This window comes from Mixophyes fleayi, chromosome 2 (genome assembly GCF_038048845.1).
Source record: "Mixophyes fleayi isolate aMixFle1 chromosome 2, aMixFle1.hap1, whole genome shotgun sequence".
Classification (NCBI taxonomy): domain Eukaryota; kingdom Metazoa; phylum Chordata; class Amphibia; order Anura; family Limnodynastidae; genus Mixophyes; species Mixophyes fleayi.
Window position 1 is genome coordinate 54,889,182 of NC_134403.1, and position 15,632 is coordinate 54,904,813.

At 38.8% G+C, this 15,632-nt stretch overlaps 1 protein-coding gene across 3 annotated transcripts in view; it reads right to left on the reverse strand.

The window, feature by feature from the left end:
• The window catches only part of DCLK1 (doublecortin like kinase 1), a 311,215-nt gene that overhangs the window by 151,950 nt on the left and 143,633 nt on the right, over positions 1 to 15,632 (reverse strand). For all 3 annotated transcript variants that reach the window (XM_075198997.1, XM_075198998.1, XM_075199001.1), the window contains exon 5: positions 7,095 to 7,211. In XM_075198997.1, coding sequence (XP_075055098.1) covers positions 7,095 to 7,211 — 117 coding nt within the window. The remainder of the gene's footprint in view (positions 1 to 7,094; positions 7,212 to 15,632) is intronic.

The following is a 15,632-nucleotide window of genomic DNA, read 5'->3' on the forward strand; positions in this document are numbered from 1 at the left end:
TGTCTGGGGGGCGTATGATGTGTCTGGGGGGCGTATGATGCGTCTGGGGAGTGTATGATGTGTCTGAGGAGCGTATGATGTGTCTGGGGGGCGTATGATGTGTCTGAGGAGCGTATGATGTGTCTGAGGAGCGTATGATGTGTCTGGGGGGCGTATGATGTGTCTGGGGGGCGTATGATGTGTCTGGGGAACATATGATGTGTCTGGGGGGCGTATGATGTGTCTGGGGGGCGTATGATGTGTCTGGGGAGCGTATGATGTGTCTGAGGAGCGTATGATGCGTCTGGGGGGCGTATGATGTGTCTGAGGAGCGTATGATGCGTCTGGGGGGCGTATGATGTGTCTGGTGAGCGTATGATGTGTCTGGGGAGTGTATGATGTGTCTGGGGAGCATATGATGTGTCTGTGGTGTTATATGGTTGTGGGGGTGGCGTGTGCAGGCCTGGCGCTCCCATTAGGCAAGGTTAGGCACTTGCCTAGGGCGCCGGGCTCTGGAGGGCGCCTGGAGGGCGCCACAGAATGGTAAATTACTTTAAAACTGTGCGGCGACCGCTGACCATACCTGTCACGGCCGCCGCACAGCATTCAGATGCACGGGGAGGGGGGAAGAGGCTATTGCTCACCACCGCCGCCTCTCTGCTCCGTCTCCTCCCCTCCACTCACTAGTGTCAGTGAATGGAGGGGAGGGGACGGAGCAGAGAGGCGGCGGTGGTGAGACAAGGTAAGGAAAGACGGGGTGAGGGGGGAGGGGGGAGAAGGGCGCCGATTTTTGCGGGTGGGGGTGGGGGGCGCCGATTTTGTAAAAATGCCTAGGGCGCCATGGACCCTAGCACCGGCCCTGGGCGTGTGTATTATATACTGCATGCTAAAAATTAACATGTCCTCAAAAACCCTTAAATTATTATATATATATATATATATATATATATATAGATAGATAGATAGATAGATAGATATTTGAAGGTGTGACATCTATCTATCTATCTATCTATCTATCTATCTATCTATATATATATATATATACTATATATATATATATATATATATATATATATATATATATATATATGTATATATAAATATATATACGTAAATATAGATACATATATTTTATACATTTTCATATTGTGAGACATGGGGGAGATTCAATTAGACGTGAGGTGTCTCAGAAACATCCACGAGACACTTTTCAGTGGGGATTCCTACTCTAATTGCCAGAAGTATCCTCATACCACATCGCCGGCAATTGAATCTCCCCCATATTGTTACTTTATGAATAAGTTAGTTTGAAGTTTAAAATTTTATGTAATTTTTTTCTAATCATTATTATTCATTTATGTTTAAGGCTTTTTGAGCGCCTCTTAATTTTTATTGTGTATTTATCTTTGTATGGGGTTGCTGCCATTTCTCTTATACAACTACAATTGTGTTTCATTATCTGACCATCTCCAAATATACAAATATCTGTGATTATTTTATTACACATATATTGCTTGCTATATATTTATATACTGCGTGATCTGTGTTGTGTACTGTGTTCACTAATTATTTTCCATATTTTATGTGCATTTTCCAAACAGGTCCCAATATTCCAGGATCCAGACAAGAATCCAGTACTGAGGCTGTGAAAGCTGCAATAACTGATAGGTGAGAACAACACCATTTTAATACATAATGCGGGGAATTCAATTGCCGGCATTGTGGCACGCAATGTGCCTTCAATTACAGTAGAAATTTCTGTCAAAATCTCCGCTGTGAAGTGTCTGGAGACACTTAACGGCTAATTGAAGACCCCCCCATAATGTCATGTATAAAGAGGTGCAGGCACAGCCCATGTTGGCCACGCCCCATCAATATGTGGCCACGCCCCTTTTGGCGCATCATTTCTACTATGTGTGAAGGAGTGCCCAGAATATTGCCCCAAATTCCTCTTGGCGGCCCTGATCATACCGAATGTCTGTATAAATATACAAATGATTATTCAGTAGGTACTATAATAAATAAATATAACACTGTTGGTTTAAAGCATAAAGTCTGCTTGAATGATTATTTTCATGTATTAGAGAAATGTTTTTTTTCAGAAATTAAACCTTCCATTTAGCACACCACTGGTGTACAGCAAAGCACTAAAACACATTTGTCAATTTATTCTTATTTTAAATCCTTGGGGCAAGCTCGGGTTCTACAATGTTCTGAAGACAAATGAGTTTCTGCAAGATGTGGCCAGCATTACTGACAGCAAGACTTATAACAGGTATTGTTTTCATGAACGGGGCAATGTGATTTTCATGACACATTTCAGAGCCTTGAATAAATGTAGAGCACTATAATTTAAGCAAAGGCTAACCCTATGTTTTAAAAAGCTTTCCCATATGATTTATATAATGGCCCAAAAGAATACATTTATATAAACACTGTAAACAGCCGTTATGAAACACAAACATTGTTCTTCAGGTTTTCTAATCATGTGTGTTCTAAAATAAGTACCATCCAACTCCCCTTCCCTGATGCAGATAGAGTTACATTATTTTCTTATCAGAGATTTGTTTAGAGGAGGAGGATAGGAGGCATAAAGAGCAGAAGAAGACACTGAAGACCACTCATGGTCTGACAGCTGTTTCTAAACAAAATCACAGTCTGTCTCAAAAAGGTGTAAATCCAAGGGATGGTAAATTTGATCAGCCAATGTTCATTGGACATTAGCTGATCATAACACCTGTGCAATCTGGCCCTTCACGTATGGTGCCAAGCTGGTCACAAACCTGGCCAAACATCCTCATTGTCGTGATTGGTCATCACCTTACTGACCAGCAATATATATTTTATGGACTTAGAGATGTCTATGAATAGAGATGATCTTAGAAATGTCTATAAATTACAATTTTTAGGTCCTAGTTAACACCCATGGCTCGGTCCTAACTGTGTTTATGTCTACTCACTCATGTTTACTGGGTGAATCTATTGGCTTTAAAGAAGTTTGTCTATTTAACAGTGAACTGATGATCATTATTGTTAAAAATCCACAAAATTATAGTATAGTATAACTATATAGTATTATTATAATATAGCTCAGTAGGAGTATTAGTGCTTTAATAAACACTTATGCTACTGGAATTACTGAAGCTGACGTCAACTGTGTAGGCCATACTATGTACTGTATTTCTGGTGACACTTAGTTCAAGTTGACCTGAGTTACCCAAAGTTTGTAGCGACACTCTACCCAAAAGATCTCAACTTTTTGTTCCCAATTTAACAATTGTAAACAATTACACCTCTTCCCATCAAAGGGAATTAAAGCATTTTGAGGAAAGTAATTAAATGAGTCAGTTCTTGTCTTCAGCAAAGATGTTATGTGAGCTATCAGTGAGGACTGTGGGGGCGCATCAGACTGAATTTGTTTCCTGTACTGCAATGTATTCAAATACAAAATAATCCTCCACATTTTATACTTAATTCATACATTGTAAATAATGGAGTGTTCCACAATGAATGGAATTCTAGCTCAGAGAGTACATGTGGGTGTGTTGTCTGCTGTAGGTTATGTAAAAGATGATTGGTGTGCAGTCAATACATGCATATAATGACCCAGTTACAATCATTATGTTAACATTGGGAACATCAGTTTAACAGAAAAGATAGTTTTTGCCAAAAGAATTATTTATGTGCTATTGCAGTAAATCTTAAAGGCACCTTGTTGTTTCACTGTGCTTTTAAAGAAGTACGCTCATTGAAATATGTTATAGTAAGAAACCTTTCTCCCACAACTGGCAGAAGAGAGGTGGCAGGGCAATTGCCATTGGCAGATACTCTGCCTCTCTCCTACACCTCTCACAGTCAATGATCCTGAAACTGCTCTAATTCTAAACTTGTTCCACATTGAGGATTAAAACTGCCCTATCATGTAATGACCTTTATTGTTAGGAAATGTAAAATAAATTAAGGATGGATTGGGCACCCTATATGATCCAGCCAGCCCGTCCCTGTTATTGTATATTCATTTTACTGGTGGAAAATAGGTGATTGGTAGAGAGCAAGAGGTAAAATCCATATATGCTGTCCTAGGCAATTGTTGACTCTTACAATCATGAAAACTGGGTTCTGATCTCAGTACTTTACTTTTTAGTTGGTAGCACAAGTTTCAGTATTACTGAAGTGTAAAATTCACCATCACTGAGCTTTCAGTGGTGAACAGAAAGAGTTAATAGCATCCCAGTGAGGAGGGTTTGCTATAAAAGTGATGAAATCTATGAAATTCCTGGTCAGCACATTTAGAGCCTGACACTAGTCCATACTTGCCAACTCTCTCTGAATGTCAGGGAGACTCCCTGAAATAGGGGTGATCTCCCTCACTCCCTGAAGAGTCTGGCATTCTCCCTGATGCTGAGCCAGTACAAGACGTGGTTGGCTTCACCATCTGTGGCATGATGGCACAGTTCAGAAATTGTGTCCTATGTCCATATATTGATGCCTAGGGAGGTGACCATTTTCATGGAGACCAAGATTTAATCAAAGACTGAAAAGTAAGACAACATGTAATGGAGACAGAAACGTAAAAGACACTTCAGTCTCTTGAGATTCATTAGCTGCTTTTCTTTAACGTATAGTTGCCTACTCTCCTGGAATGTCCGGGAGACTCCCGCATTTCTGGGAGACCTCTCGGGCTCCCGGGAGAACAGGGCAACCTCCCGGTTGTCGCCCCCACAATAGATAAATGATGGGGGCGGGGCTTACTTATGCAAATATTGTGCCATCTTAGACCCGCCCCTGCTGTAATTGGCCAAAATTGTGACAATCATTTAGAGGCGTGGCCAAAATTATGTGATTCATAAAGCCCCGCCCCCAAACGCCCACATCCCCCGGGATCTCCCTGAAGCCAACAAGGAAAAGTTGGCAAGTATGCACCAGTCCCCACATGCAATACACTCAGACGAACACGCAAAATCCAGCCTTCCCCCTCTCTTCCCTGTACTGACATTCCCCCTGTCTCCCCTCTCATACCTCTTCTTGGGGTTCTCTTTAAATAGTTGAAATTCACTTGCTATTCTCCTCCGTAGCTTATTAATGAAGATATTATGGCCCTGATTTTGAGTTAGGAGCAAAGCAAAAAATAGAAGAAAATTGCTCCTGACAAGCCATGGGTTACAAATTGTTTTTTGGAATGCAAGGAAAATACTGGCTGCTTTTTCATGTAGCACATAAATACTTGATAGCTTTATTTTTGCACTGAAATTTAGGTTTATCCACGACATGTCCTATCCCAACTAGAAATCTGTCCCCACATTTTAAATTTACCCCCCCCTCCAATGCAACATGAATTTGCCAAGGTGCAAATTTGCTAATTTTTTTTGCTTTGCTTCTAACTCAACTTCAGGCCCTATGTGTGGAATGATTGTTCGGTTCTCCAAAATTCTTGCTGCCTTATTTTGTATTGTGATCTGTAACCATTACCGCCTCTCCATCCCCCTTGTTTTTCTCTTCTGTCCCCCTTCCCTGTTCACTGTTTTCTTTGTTTGAAAATTTGAATAAAAATATTTGATGGAAAACCCCCCCAGATAGAATTGAATGGAGTTCTTATTTAATTATCCCCAGGTTATACAATTGAGAACACAATCTATGGGATAGAGACATTTCCCTTTTATTTTTAAATTGCACTTGTATTCTTGTTGCCGGCATTTATTTTGTTCCCTGTACCTAGTGACATTGTAAATGACTTAATATATTGTTGAACAATATGCATAATCTAAGATTTCTACCAAAAATACTAATGCAGTTATTACAGCTATTAAACTTGTTTATTCCAAATGAACTTCAAAACATTTTGATGACAGTATAGAAATTATTCCTATGCTAAATTAGGTTTAATTATCGTTAATTATATTAAGCACAGTTCTCCTCTTCTAATACATATCACAAAGTAAATGGGAAAAGGAGCTGCTGAGAGTATCCACTCTACTTGGCTGCAGACCTCAATTGATGCAGCTTTGTAAAGGGAGGCAATCATCAAAAATACCCTGAAAATACATTTGTGTTCTATAATAAAACTAATAATTAAATAAAAAAATAGTTTTGCTTTTCTATTTTATTAAAATTAATCTGCAGCATTAATGGGTGTTGTCTTATAAGCTCAATGGAGAGGTTTTCAGGCATTGCTTTTTTTCTGTTAGCCAAAAAGATTCTCAGAAATAATGAAGTTTTGTTTTTTTTCTCTGGCTATTTTCCTGCTGGGCTAAAAAACCCAGTAGGAAAATAGCCAGAGAAAAAAAAAAGCTTCATTATTTCTGAAAAACTTTTCGGCTATCAGAAAAAAAGCAATGCCTGAAAATTTCTCCATAATATCTAAACAGATCTGAGAAGCGGCTTATGCCCCGATTTATCAATAATGAGCGATATAGAAGATTTTCCATTGCTGCTTATCGCAGATCTTCTATAGCCTACTTTGACAAGACAAGGTAGCCAAGGCAGGGGAGTGACGCTCAGCTCCCTGGCGATACCAGCTGGTAGGGGTAAGAGGAGTCTTATCACTCACCAGGCCAATGCAGGGTCCCTGGCTTGCTCACACATGCGCAATGGAACTGGAAGCCAGACTCATTTTTCATATTCATTTATAAAAAATAAAGTCTTTAATAAAAAATTGTAAAAGACAGACCCCTCCACCCATTTTTTATAGTTTAAAATAAAAAATAGACTTTCCCTTAGCATGGGAACCCTTCACCAGACAGACCCGGGGAAAGCTATCACTGGCAGAAAGGGCTTTTTTAATAAGGAGTGGCCCTAAATTCGATTAAAATTCCAATTTTCATCAGATTTACAGTCTTTAGATATTTGATAAGTAGACCCCTTAATTACTTATATAACAGGTGTAGAAGAAATAACATAGAATTTTATGACGTACTTGTTTGCTTTAGCGATTTTCCTGCTGGTCCTAAATGCAGCAAAATTAGGTTTTAGCATGTGTTTTTTTTTTTATCAAACAGCCACAGACTGCATACAATGCAAGCAAGCAGTGTCATTTATTTAGGAGAATGTTATGCTTGGGTGGAAAAGTATACTGCAATTGTGTAAATATGAATTGTGAGGAATCCAGTGGTATCTACCTGAACTGGTTGATGCCGGAGACTTGCTGCGTCTAGATGGTCCTGGGCTCTTAGTCGTACTCCGGCGTGGTATGTTAGGAAGCTTGGTGTAAGAAGTAGATTTCACAACCCGACATTCTGAAAAATAACATGGTATGTTAGAATCTCTTTATCTTATATTGTAATAAGATCAAATGATATAAGTTTTCAGAGGAGTATTTACGGAATATGTATAAACACTAATACAAAGGGCATATGGCATGAAGTAAAGGCAGACCAAGGTTAGACCCTTATGGTTAAAAGACACATAGACATTTAGAAGATTCAGACTGTTTTAACAGATTTATCATGGTTTTAGAGAGCCAAACCATTCTTCCGTATTCCCATGAAAATCCAAAACTGGTGGTGGTGGTGGTGGGGTGGTGTGGTGGTGGTGGTCGTCTCTAAATTCTTATGCTCTACCCATGACGTATTTATGGATACAGAAATCCAGAGGTGCTGCTACAGATGAGTGCCCAATACCAATTTATGGCACATGTTGTAAAACCTAAAACCTCTCTCTAAGGTTACATCAATATCATCAATAATATCCAAACACAGACCCCCTTGCATTCTTTGTGGCTCTGTAATATCTAAGGACATCTCAATGACATGACAGTGGGCTAAGCAGTTGGGATAAGTTTGAATGAAGGGAAATAAGGACAAAAAAAATTCATATTTTCTAAAATATCATACTTACAGGAGCCATGTCTGTTATATAAATGAAGGTAAACTTATGACCTGTTGTGTGGAGGTAATATCATCTTTGTAGAATATTCTGGTGAGAAATTAGGTCAGTGTAAACAAACAGTGACTTGAAAGGTATGTGAATAGGAGGTCATTAAATTTGATTTGCATGAGCACAGACTTTCTGGCTCTGCCATCACAGTGGAAGTGGGGTTATGGGTACCTGAAACATGTTTAAAATGTCCTGTAAATCTAACAGATTTGTTCACTTTTGGGGGTCAAATTAATATTATTATTATTATTATCTTTTATTTGTTAGGCGCCACAAGGTGTCCGCAGCGCAGCACATAGTACAAATAGTAGACTATACAGGGTATAACAGTACACAACAATAAACAAAAAGTACCAATACTTCAGAAACTCCAAGCAGGCAGATGCAATAGACACGGAGCAGAAGAACGGGTAAGGAGACAGGAGGGAAGAGGGCCCTGCTCATACGAGCTTACATTCTAAGGGAGGGTAAGACATGTTCCATTGAATTCACCCTTGCCGTCAGGCAAAAAAGTGATCATTCGTGACTGTACCATTTTCTGTGCTTATTCCCCTTTATTTTATAAGAAACTATTGTATTATATTTTGTATGTAATTTTTGTTAATTATTTTTCATCTTAAGCATTGTGGATTTATTATCCATTCTTATGAATTCACGTGTCAGACCTAGCTTGGTATTAGAACGCTACATAGTTGAAACAAAGGAAATAGTTTGCTTTGTGATAACTCTGATAAAAGAAAATTGTAATACATTATTTTATGGAGAACCAAAGGCTTCCTGAGTAAGAGTGTCAGCTCTTCAGAAAAACCTTGGTGGTGACATAATTAGTAAGGCAAAAGTCCGTGTGTGAGATAGAAAGGAAGAGTTTTAATAATTTTTAAACAGAACAGGTGGTTGTTTTTTATTAACCCTTTGTCACACATACATCACGCAGATTCAGGTGAGTGTTGGATTGTGACAATCTGTATAATGCACTTTTTAATATGGAAACAGACTTTAAAGCCTATACTAGTTACTGTACATAATAAACTGTATAATTATGTATATGATTCATAAAAACAATAACTACATGTTATATCATGCCTAGGAACATCAAAGCAAATGACAAGGGTTCACAGCACACTAAATTTGATGAGATCAGGTAATAAGAAAATAAACAATAAATATCTTGGTAAATACCAAACAGATGGAAAACACGTGAATCAAAATTGCCTAATTATTTTGATTGTACTTTTGTCTCATGATGGGTTTTTATTAATTTGTCAATATAATTACATGACCACTGTCCAGAGTATTTAAACAATTGTATTATCCCTTAAATAATGAATTAATATGAATTAATTAGAACTGTAATCTACAGGTTTATTTTACTTATCTTACCACAAGTCTGTGTACATCAGTAATGACAGTAATCTGGACATGCTTTTGACATAAACTTAGCTCAATCAATAAAAGTTACACAACCTGCTCTGTAAAGCAGCTACATTAATCTATGACCACTAACACTATTATACCCTGGGTATATCTATCTACATCTATATTTCTGCAGTCTAGAATTCTCCTGTGTACTGTGCATTCCAAGTAAAAGCTTTTCTATTGGTGGAAGCCAACATGTGGACATCGGACACTCTGAAAAGCTCCAGTAGACAAACCCTGGATCCCTGCATGGTGATCTAATGCCCATACCATAAAACCACTGTGGCTGCTACAGTCTATTGTGTCTCTTACCTGTCTCTGTGTAACATACCATGGTTAAATGGCTGCCCAATTAAGAAAGTTTTCCTGTCTGTGCCTGTGTGCTTCGCTTTACCACCACTGTTAAATATAGCCTTAGCAGCAATGTGTGGAGGTGCTCTCTTGTGTATGGTCCATTATTAGTTTCTGAGTTCAATCTGTGCTCTGTTGATTCTCACCAGACTGTTTGCATCTATAGTTTGAATCCTGGCTTGTACTGATTATTCTTCTCTAAGCTGCTCTGCCTGCCCCCTACCTTATAAATGCTGCTATTCAGCTGTCAGTGCTAAAGATTATCTAACTATTGCTTCCAGGTTCTAGTAGCTGGTTTGTACCCAAAGGGCTCAACCTCTTATTGCTTTCAGGCACAGTGCCTGCGGTATGAGCACAGTCTTTCCTGTAACCCATTCATCTTCCAGCACGTCTAGTCCTAGTGTACACCAGATATGTAAATTAGCTTCAAAAGGTGGAGAGTTTACATTTAACCCACACAATCAGACTTGACCTTTAAAAAAGCTATGAAGGTGTCAGAAATTTGACATCAGCATTACTTTCAATAGGACTTTTTTTGTACCAACCAATCATCATTTATGTGGGAAAGTGCCTTTTTATGTACATAAATTCTAACAAACACAATAATCAATACAAACGTGACACATGAAGTGAAGGCATTCCTTACTCTCGTAACTTATTTAAGACATAAAAAATGCCCTCATGTGAAGTGTTGCTAGAGAAACATGGAACATTGAAACAAACTAAAATTAGGTGGTTGAACAGTGGTAAAAGTCTAGACTCTAAAGTTTGCAGCAAACAGATTCCCACCATGGAACAAAATTCCACAAATGACAACATAAACCATCTCCAGAGAGGTAGTTCTAAAAGTAATGATAGGATTGTGCAACACAACAGAAAACAGCGCTGATGACTGATACACACAATCAATATACAACCATCCGTGGGTGATAAATATATATAAACACTTTATTAAAAATGAACCATAAAATATGCAACACTGGCCAGTGGATAACAACTAGACATATAAAAAATCAGATCAACCGACTGTGTTGACCATCAATAAGGCTGATGAACCATCAAATCGATCACTTCTGAAGAGAACCAGCTAAATGTCCCACATCGTAAAGATACTATTGTCCAATGACCCCGTACAAGGTCATGAAGTGGAGCTTCAAAATAAGTGTGGCCACACTGGTGGTGGAAAGTGTACGTCACCGCGATGATGGTGAACCCCACTTCAATGCTTCTTACACATGTAGTATGGAGGAGAATATGCCATAAATGCCACAATGAGAAAACCGCCACTCCTGAATAGAAATCAAAGTCGCTAAGCTGCTTGAGCAGTAAGCGCAATACAGACCTGGTCCGATACTCAGTCCCGTATTGTGGTCTGTATGCGCACGCACCTCATACCCAGACGAACTCCGGGACCTCCGTGGTAAATATGTAGGTGAAGACGGCAATTCGTGTAAGTAGTGGAATAGCAGCTAACACAATCGTGGCACCAAATATATAGCGATAATATGGCTCAAAAAAGGCAACCTCCAAGAATCCACTAGGGATATGAGCTGGGTCATGGAATAGTGCTATCCAGCGGCTCAATGAACATCCAAATCACCTGACGCGTTTCATCACCTGCCTGGTGATTTCTTCAGAGGAAGACTTCCCTAGTGGATTCTTGGAGGTTGCCTTTTTTGAGCCATATTATCGCTATATATTTGGTGCCACGATTGTGTTAGCTGCTATTCCACTACTTACACGAATTGCCGTCTTCACCTACATATTTACCACGGAGGTCCCGGAGTTCGTCTGGGTATGAGGTGCGTGCGCATACAGACCACAATACGGGACTGAGTATCGGACCAGGTCTGTATTGCGCTTACTGCTCAAGCAGCTTAGCGACTTTGATTTCCATTCAGGAGTGGCGGTTTTCTCATTGTGGCATTTATGGCATATTCTCCTCCATACTACATGTGTAAGAAGCATTGAAGTGGGGTTCACCATCATCGCGGTGACGTACACTTTCCACCACCAGTGTGGCCACACTTATTTTGAAGCTCCACTTCATGACCTTGTACGGGGTCATTGGACAATAGTATCTTTACGATGTGGGACATTTAGCTGGTTCTCTTCAGAAGTGATCGATTTGATGGTTCATCAGCCTTATTGATGGTCAACACAGTCGGTTGATCTGATTTTTTATATGTCTAGTTGTTATCCACTGGCCAGTGTTGCATATTTTATGGTTCATTTTTAATAAAGTGTTTATATATATTTATCACCCACGGATGGTTGTATATTGATTGTGTGTATCAGTCATCAGCGCTGTTTTCTGTTGTGTTGTATTTTTTATATTTGAGATCTCATTGATCTCTTCAGCTGCAGATACTGATTCACACTTGATCTCCATTTTTTGCATCATCTCTCCGTGCGCCAGGTTTTTCTTGTTGTTTTTTCATTTATGATAGGATTGTGCACCTGTGTATGCACTCGGTGGTCAGATAGGTGCATTTCAGGACATTTTTTTTCTATTTTGCAAACTACTTCTAATGAGTCCCTTGGCCATAACATCTATGCTCATCTAATTAAGATACGATTTCACAAGAAAACATAAAAACAGCTGATAGCTGCTATTACTAAAACTAAACATGATACTCAAAGTCACAAAACAAAATAACCGTGGAGGGCACAGATCGCTGGATATCTCCAGGGAATTCAAAAAACGCCATCAATTTAACAATAAAAACATGTAGTAAAGTCCCTTGATCTGTCTGTATCAGATATGATATCACAGAATATATGAAGCATTGGTTCAGAAAATACTTTAGATTCTATCAATCACATCTCAAGAACGGCCATTCACCTTCAAGGACAAACCACGGCCCTATCATCAATATTTATCTAATTCATACTTGGATGCTATGAGTCCAGGGCTCGCTGTACTCAGTGCCAAGGGACTGCTTTCCATTTCTATTCACATTCACATTCTTTAAGATTCAGATAAAAGATAATATGTACAAAGAAAGGAATTACATTCACTTTCTGCCTTTTTATTAAGACCTGCTAAATTACTTGGGAATGTCATTTGAATGTCAGTCCTAAGAGGCTATCACGCTGAGCCTTGAAAGAGCACCAGGTAGGAGCAATGGGTGCTGGTGACATCTGTATTATAGTGTAATGCACAAGCAGCGTTTTTCTAAAAAGGACCAGAAGAGGCAACATAAAATATGCATTATTCATGTGCACATTAGTTTGGTGACTGTGAATATGGCTAACTTTAATCTAGTGAGTTAAATTAGACTTTATTCATTGTATAGAGCATACTTACCTACTTTCTTCAGCTCTCTTCCGGGAGCCTGCCAGTGGAGGGGGGCGTGAGGGGGATGGGGTGGCCAAAATTGCGTCATTTTGGCCCCGCCCCCTGTGGGGCACTTCCTAGTGAAGTGGGCATAATTCGGGAGATTGCCACACTCACCTGGGAGTCCGGGAGACTCTCGCAAAATGCGGGAGTCCCCCGGACATTCCGGGAGAGTTGGCAAGTATGGTATAGAGGTCATGGCGGAAACACCAAACTAAAATAAAATAATTTTTCTCAGCTATTGTCTTTGACTGAAACTAAAACTGTTTTTATGAACCAAAGGAAAATTTAAGTAAATGCACTCTATCAAATCATGGGAAACTAGTGATTACAGTGATGTAACATGTTATATATATATCTATAATATAAAAGCCTAGCAGCGTGTGTTAGTCTGTGTGTGGGAAAAAAAAAACAAGCTGCAGCGCCACCTGCTGGGCGGAGTTATACACTGACCTACTAAATTCTTAGCATTAACTTATATATAAAAGTAAAAGCCTAGCGGCGTGTGTTAGTGTGTGTGTGTGTGTGTGTGTGGAATAAACTATTTTCTCAGAAAGGGCTCATCCAATTGACCTGAAATTTGGTATACTGACATTATTTGACAAAAAAAATAGAATAGTGAAGTCAGTTAACTTCCATCATTCCCCCTTCCCCCCGTGGGAGGGGTAGTAAAGGCTAAATTTACGAGTTGAGGGGTCAAACTCATTTTCGTGAGGTAATTTTACCTCATGAACACACATTAAAAAGGGCGCTTGCGTCGGGAAGTAACGCTCCTCCCCTGAGGAGGCCTGGGCTAGGCCCAAATGCATGACAAAAACCTTTTTAAGACCTTAAGTAGCTTGATTTGACTAGAATGCATGAGTATCATGCACGGGTTAACTTGTATATAGATATATATATATATATATATATATATATATATATATATATATATATATTTTGTTTTTTTTCCTTTAAATTAATTACACTTGTTTCCCATAAAGCCCCCTGTACTTTAGTCTTGGTGCTCATCTCAAATGAGCGAGGCTTAACACTATCATGTTGGCTATATAAAAAAAAAACATGCATGTATTTGATATGATAATTGTTTGCGAACATTGCCAACAACTGATCATTAAAATAATTAAACGTCATCAACACAAGAGTTTATTATGGGCACACAGCCTAGTAGACACAAAAATAATGTACTTGCGTCAGTTGGCGGAAAAATGCTAATCAGTGCTGGTAAATTTAAATGGGTAAATGTGCCAGAAAATGAAACAACTGAATCGACATCTGCAGAATTTAATGAGATGTATTTATTTTCCATGAATGAATCCACCCCATAATGCGTTATATAAATGCTACTTATAGCTATTTGTGCTGTACTGTATGCCCACTTGGAGGTATATTTACTAAACTGCGGGTTTGAAAAAATGGAAATGTTGCCTAGAGCAACCAATCAGATTCTAGTTAGGATTTATTTAGTACATTCTACAAAATGACAGCTAGAATCTGATTGGTTGCTATAGGCAACATCTCCACTTTTTCAAACCTGCAGTTTAGTAAATATACCCCCAGATGTAGAATGAGTAAATACAATTCAAATTACAAACCTACAATAAGGTGGTGCTTGTGTTTGACAGGAAACAAAGGTAAGAAATAATGTTTTGTATTGGTCCCACTGCACAATATTTCAATTAAGAAATTGGATTTAATACTATTATTATTCGTGGTTTTTTTTATATATCACCAACATGTTGTGCAGCACAGTATGAGCCACAGGTTACAGAACAAGGTACTTATAATAAATAGTGATACAATAGAAAAATAGAAGTAACTATGCTTGCAATAGCTTGAGGTGTAACTTTCTCATGGGGTTATATAATCACATACAGCATACAGCAAGTACGGAGATGACCCAATGGCTTCTTGTTGCCATTTTAAAGCCATCCTTCCTTAACTTCTCCCCCAAAGCACAAACTATTATAATACCTTGACATTTTCAGCTTTTTTATTGTGTCAACCATTGATACTTAACCTATCCCAGAAAATCATTCAGAAGTTGATCAGTATGAACAAACTAATTCAGTGACTTGGAGCAATTAATAACCTGCTCATTTAGCAGCAATCTATGTATCAGCATTTTTTTTATTTAAGTGTTTACATTCTGGGGGGGGGGGGGGGGGTTAATTCTACTTTAAGCTAAGGAGTCATAAATGACCCGTGTTTGTGTGTGTTTCCTCCAGGTGCTCCGGTTTCCCCCTACACTCCAAAAACCTACTAGTAAGTTAATTGGCTGCTATCTAATTGACCCTAGTCTCTCTCTCTCTCTCTCTCTCTCTCTGTGTGTGTGTTAGGGAATTTAGACTGTAAGCTCTACTGGGGGCAGGTACTGATGTGAGTGAGCTCTCTGTACAGTGCTGCGGAATTAGTGGCGCTATATAAATAAATAAATGACGATGATGATGACAGTCACTATGGCGTATATTTTAAATTCATTATGCAAATTAATGTATTAGAATTTACAGGATTTTTAACATAACTATAGAATATACAATATCTAATTATATTTAATAATTATTTACAGGAAACTGCCCAGGATTTGCTGGATCAGATGTTTATTATTAATAAGATGGAGAGGTGAGAAAACAGACACCAAGGACATCATACCTGGAATATTATGAAAATGCTC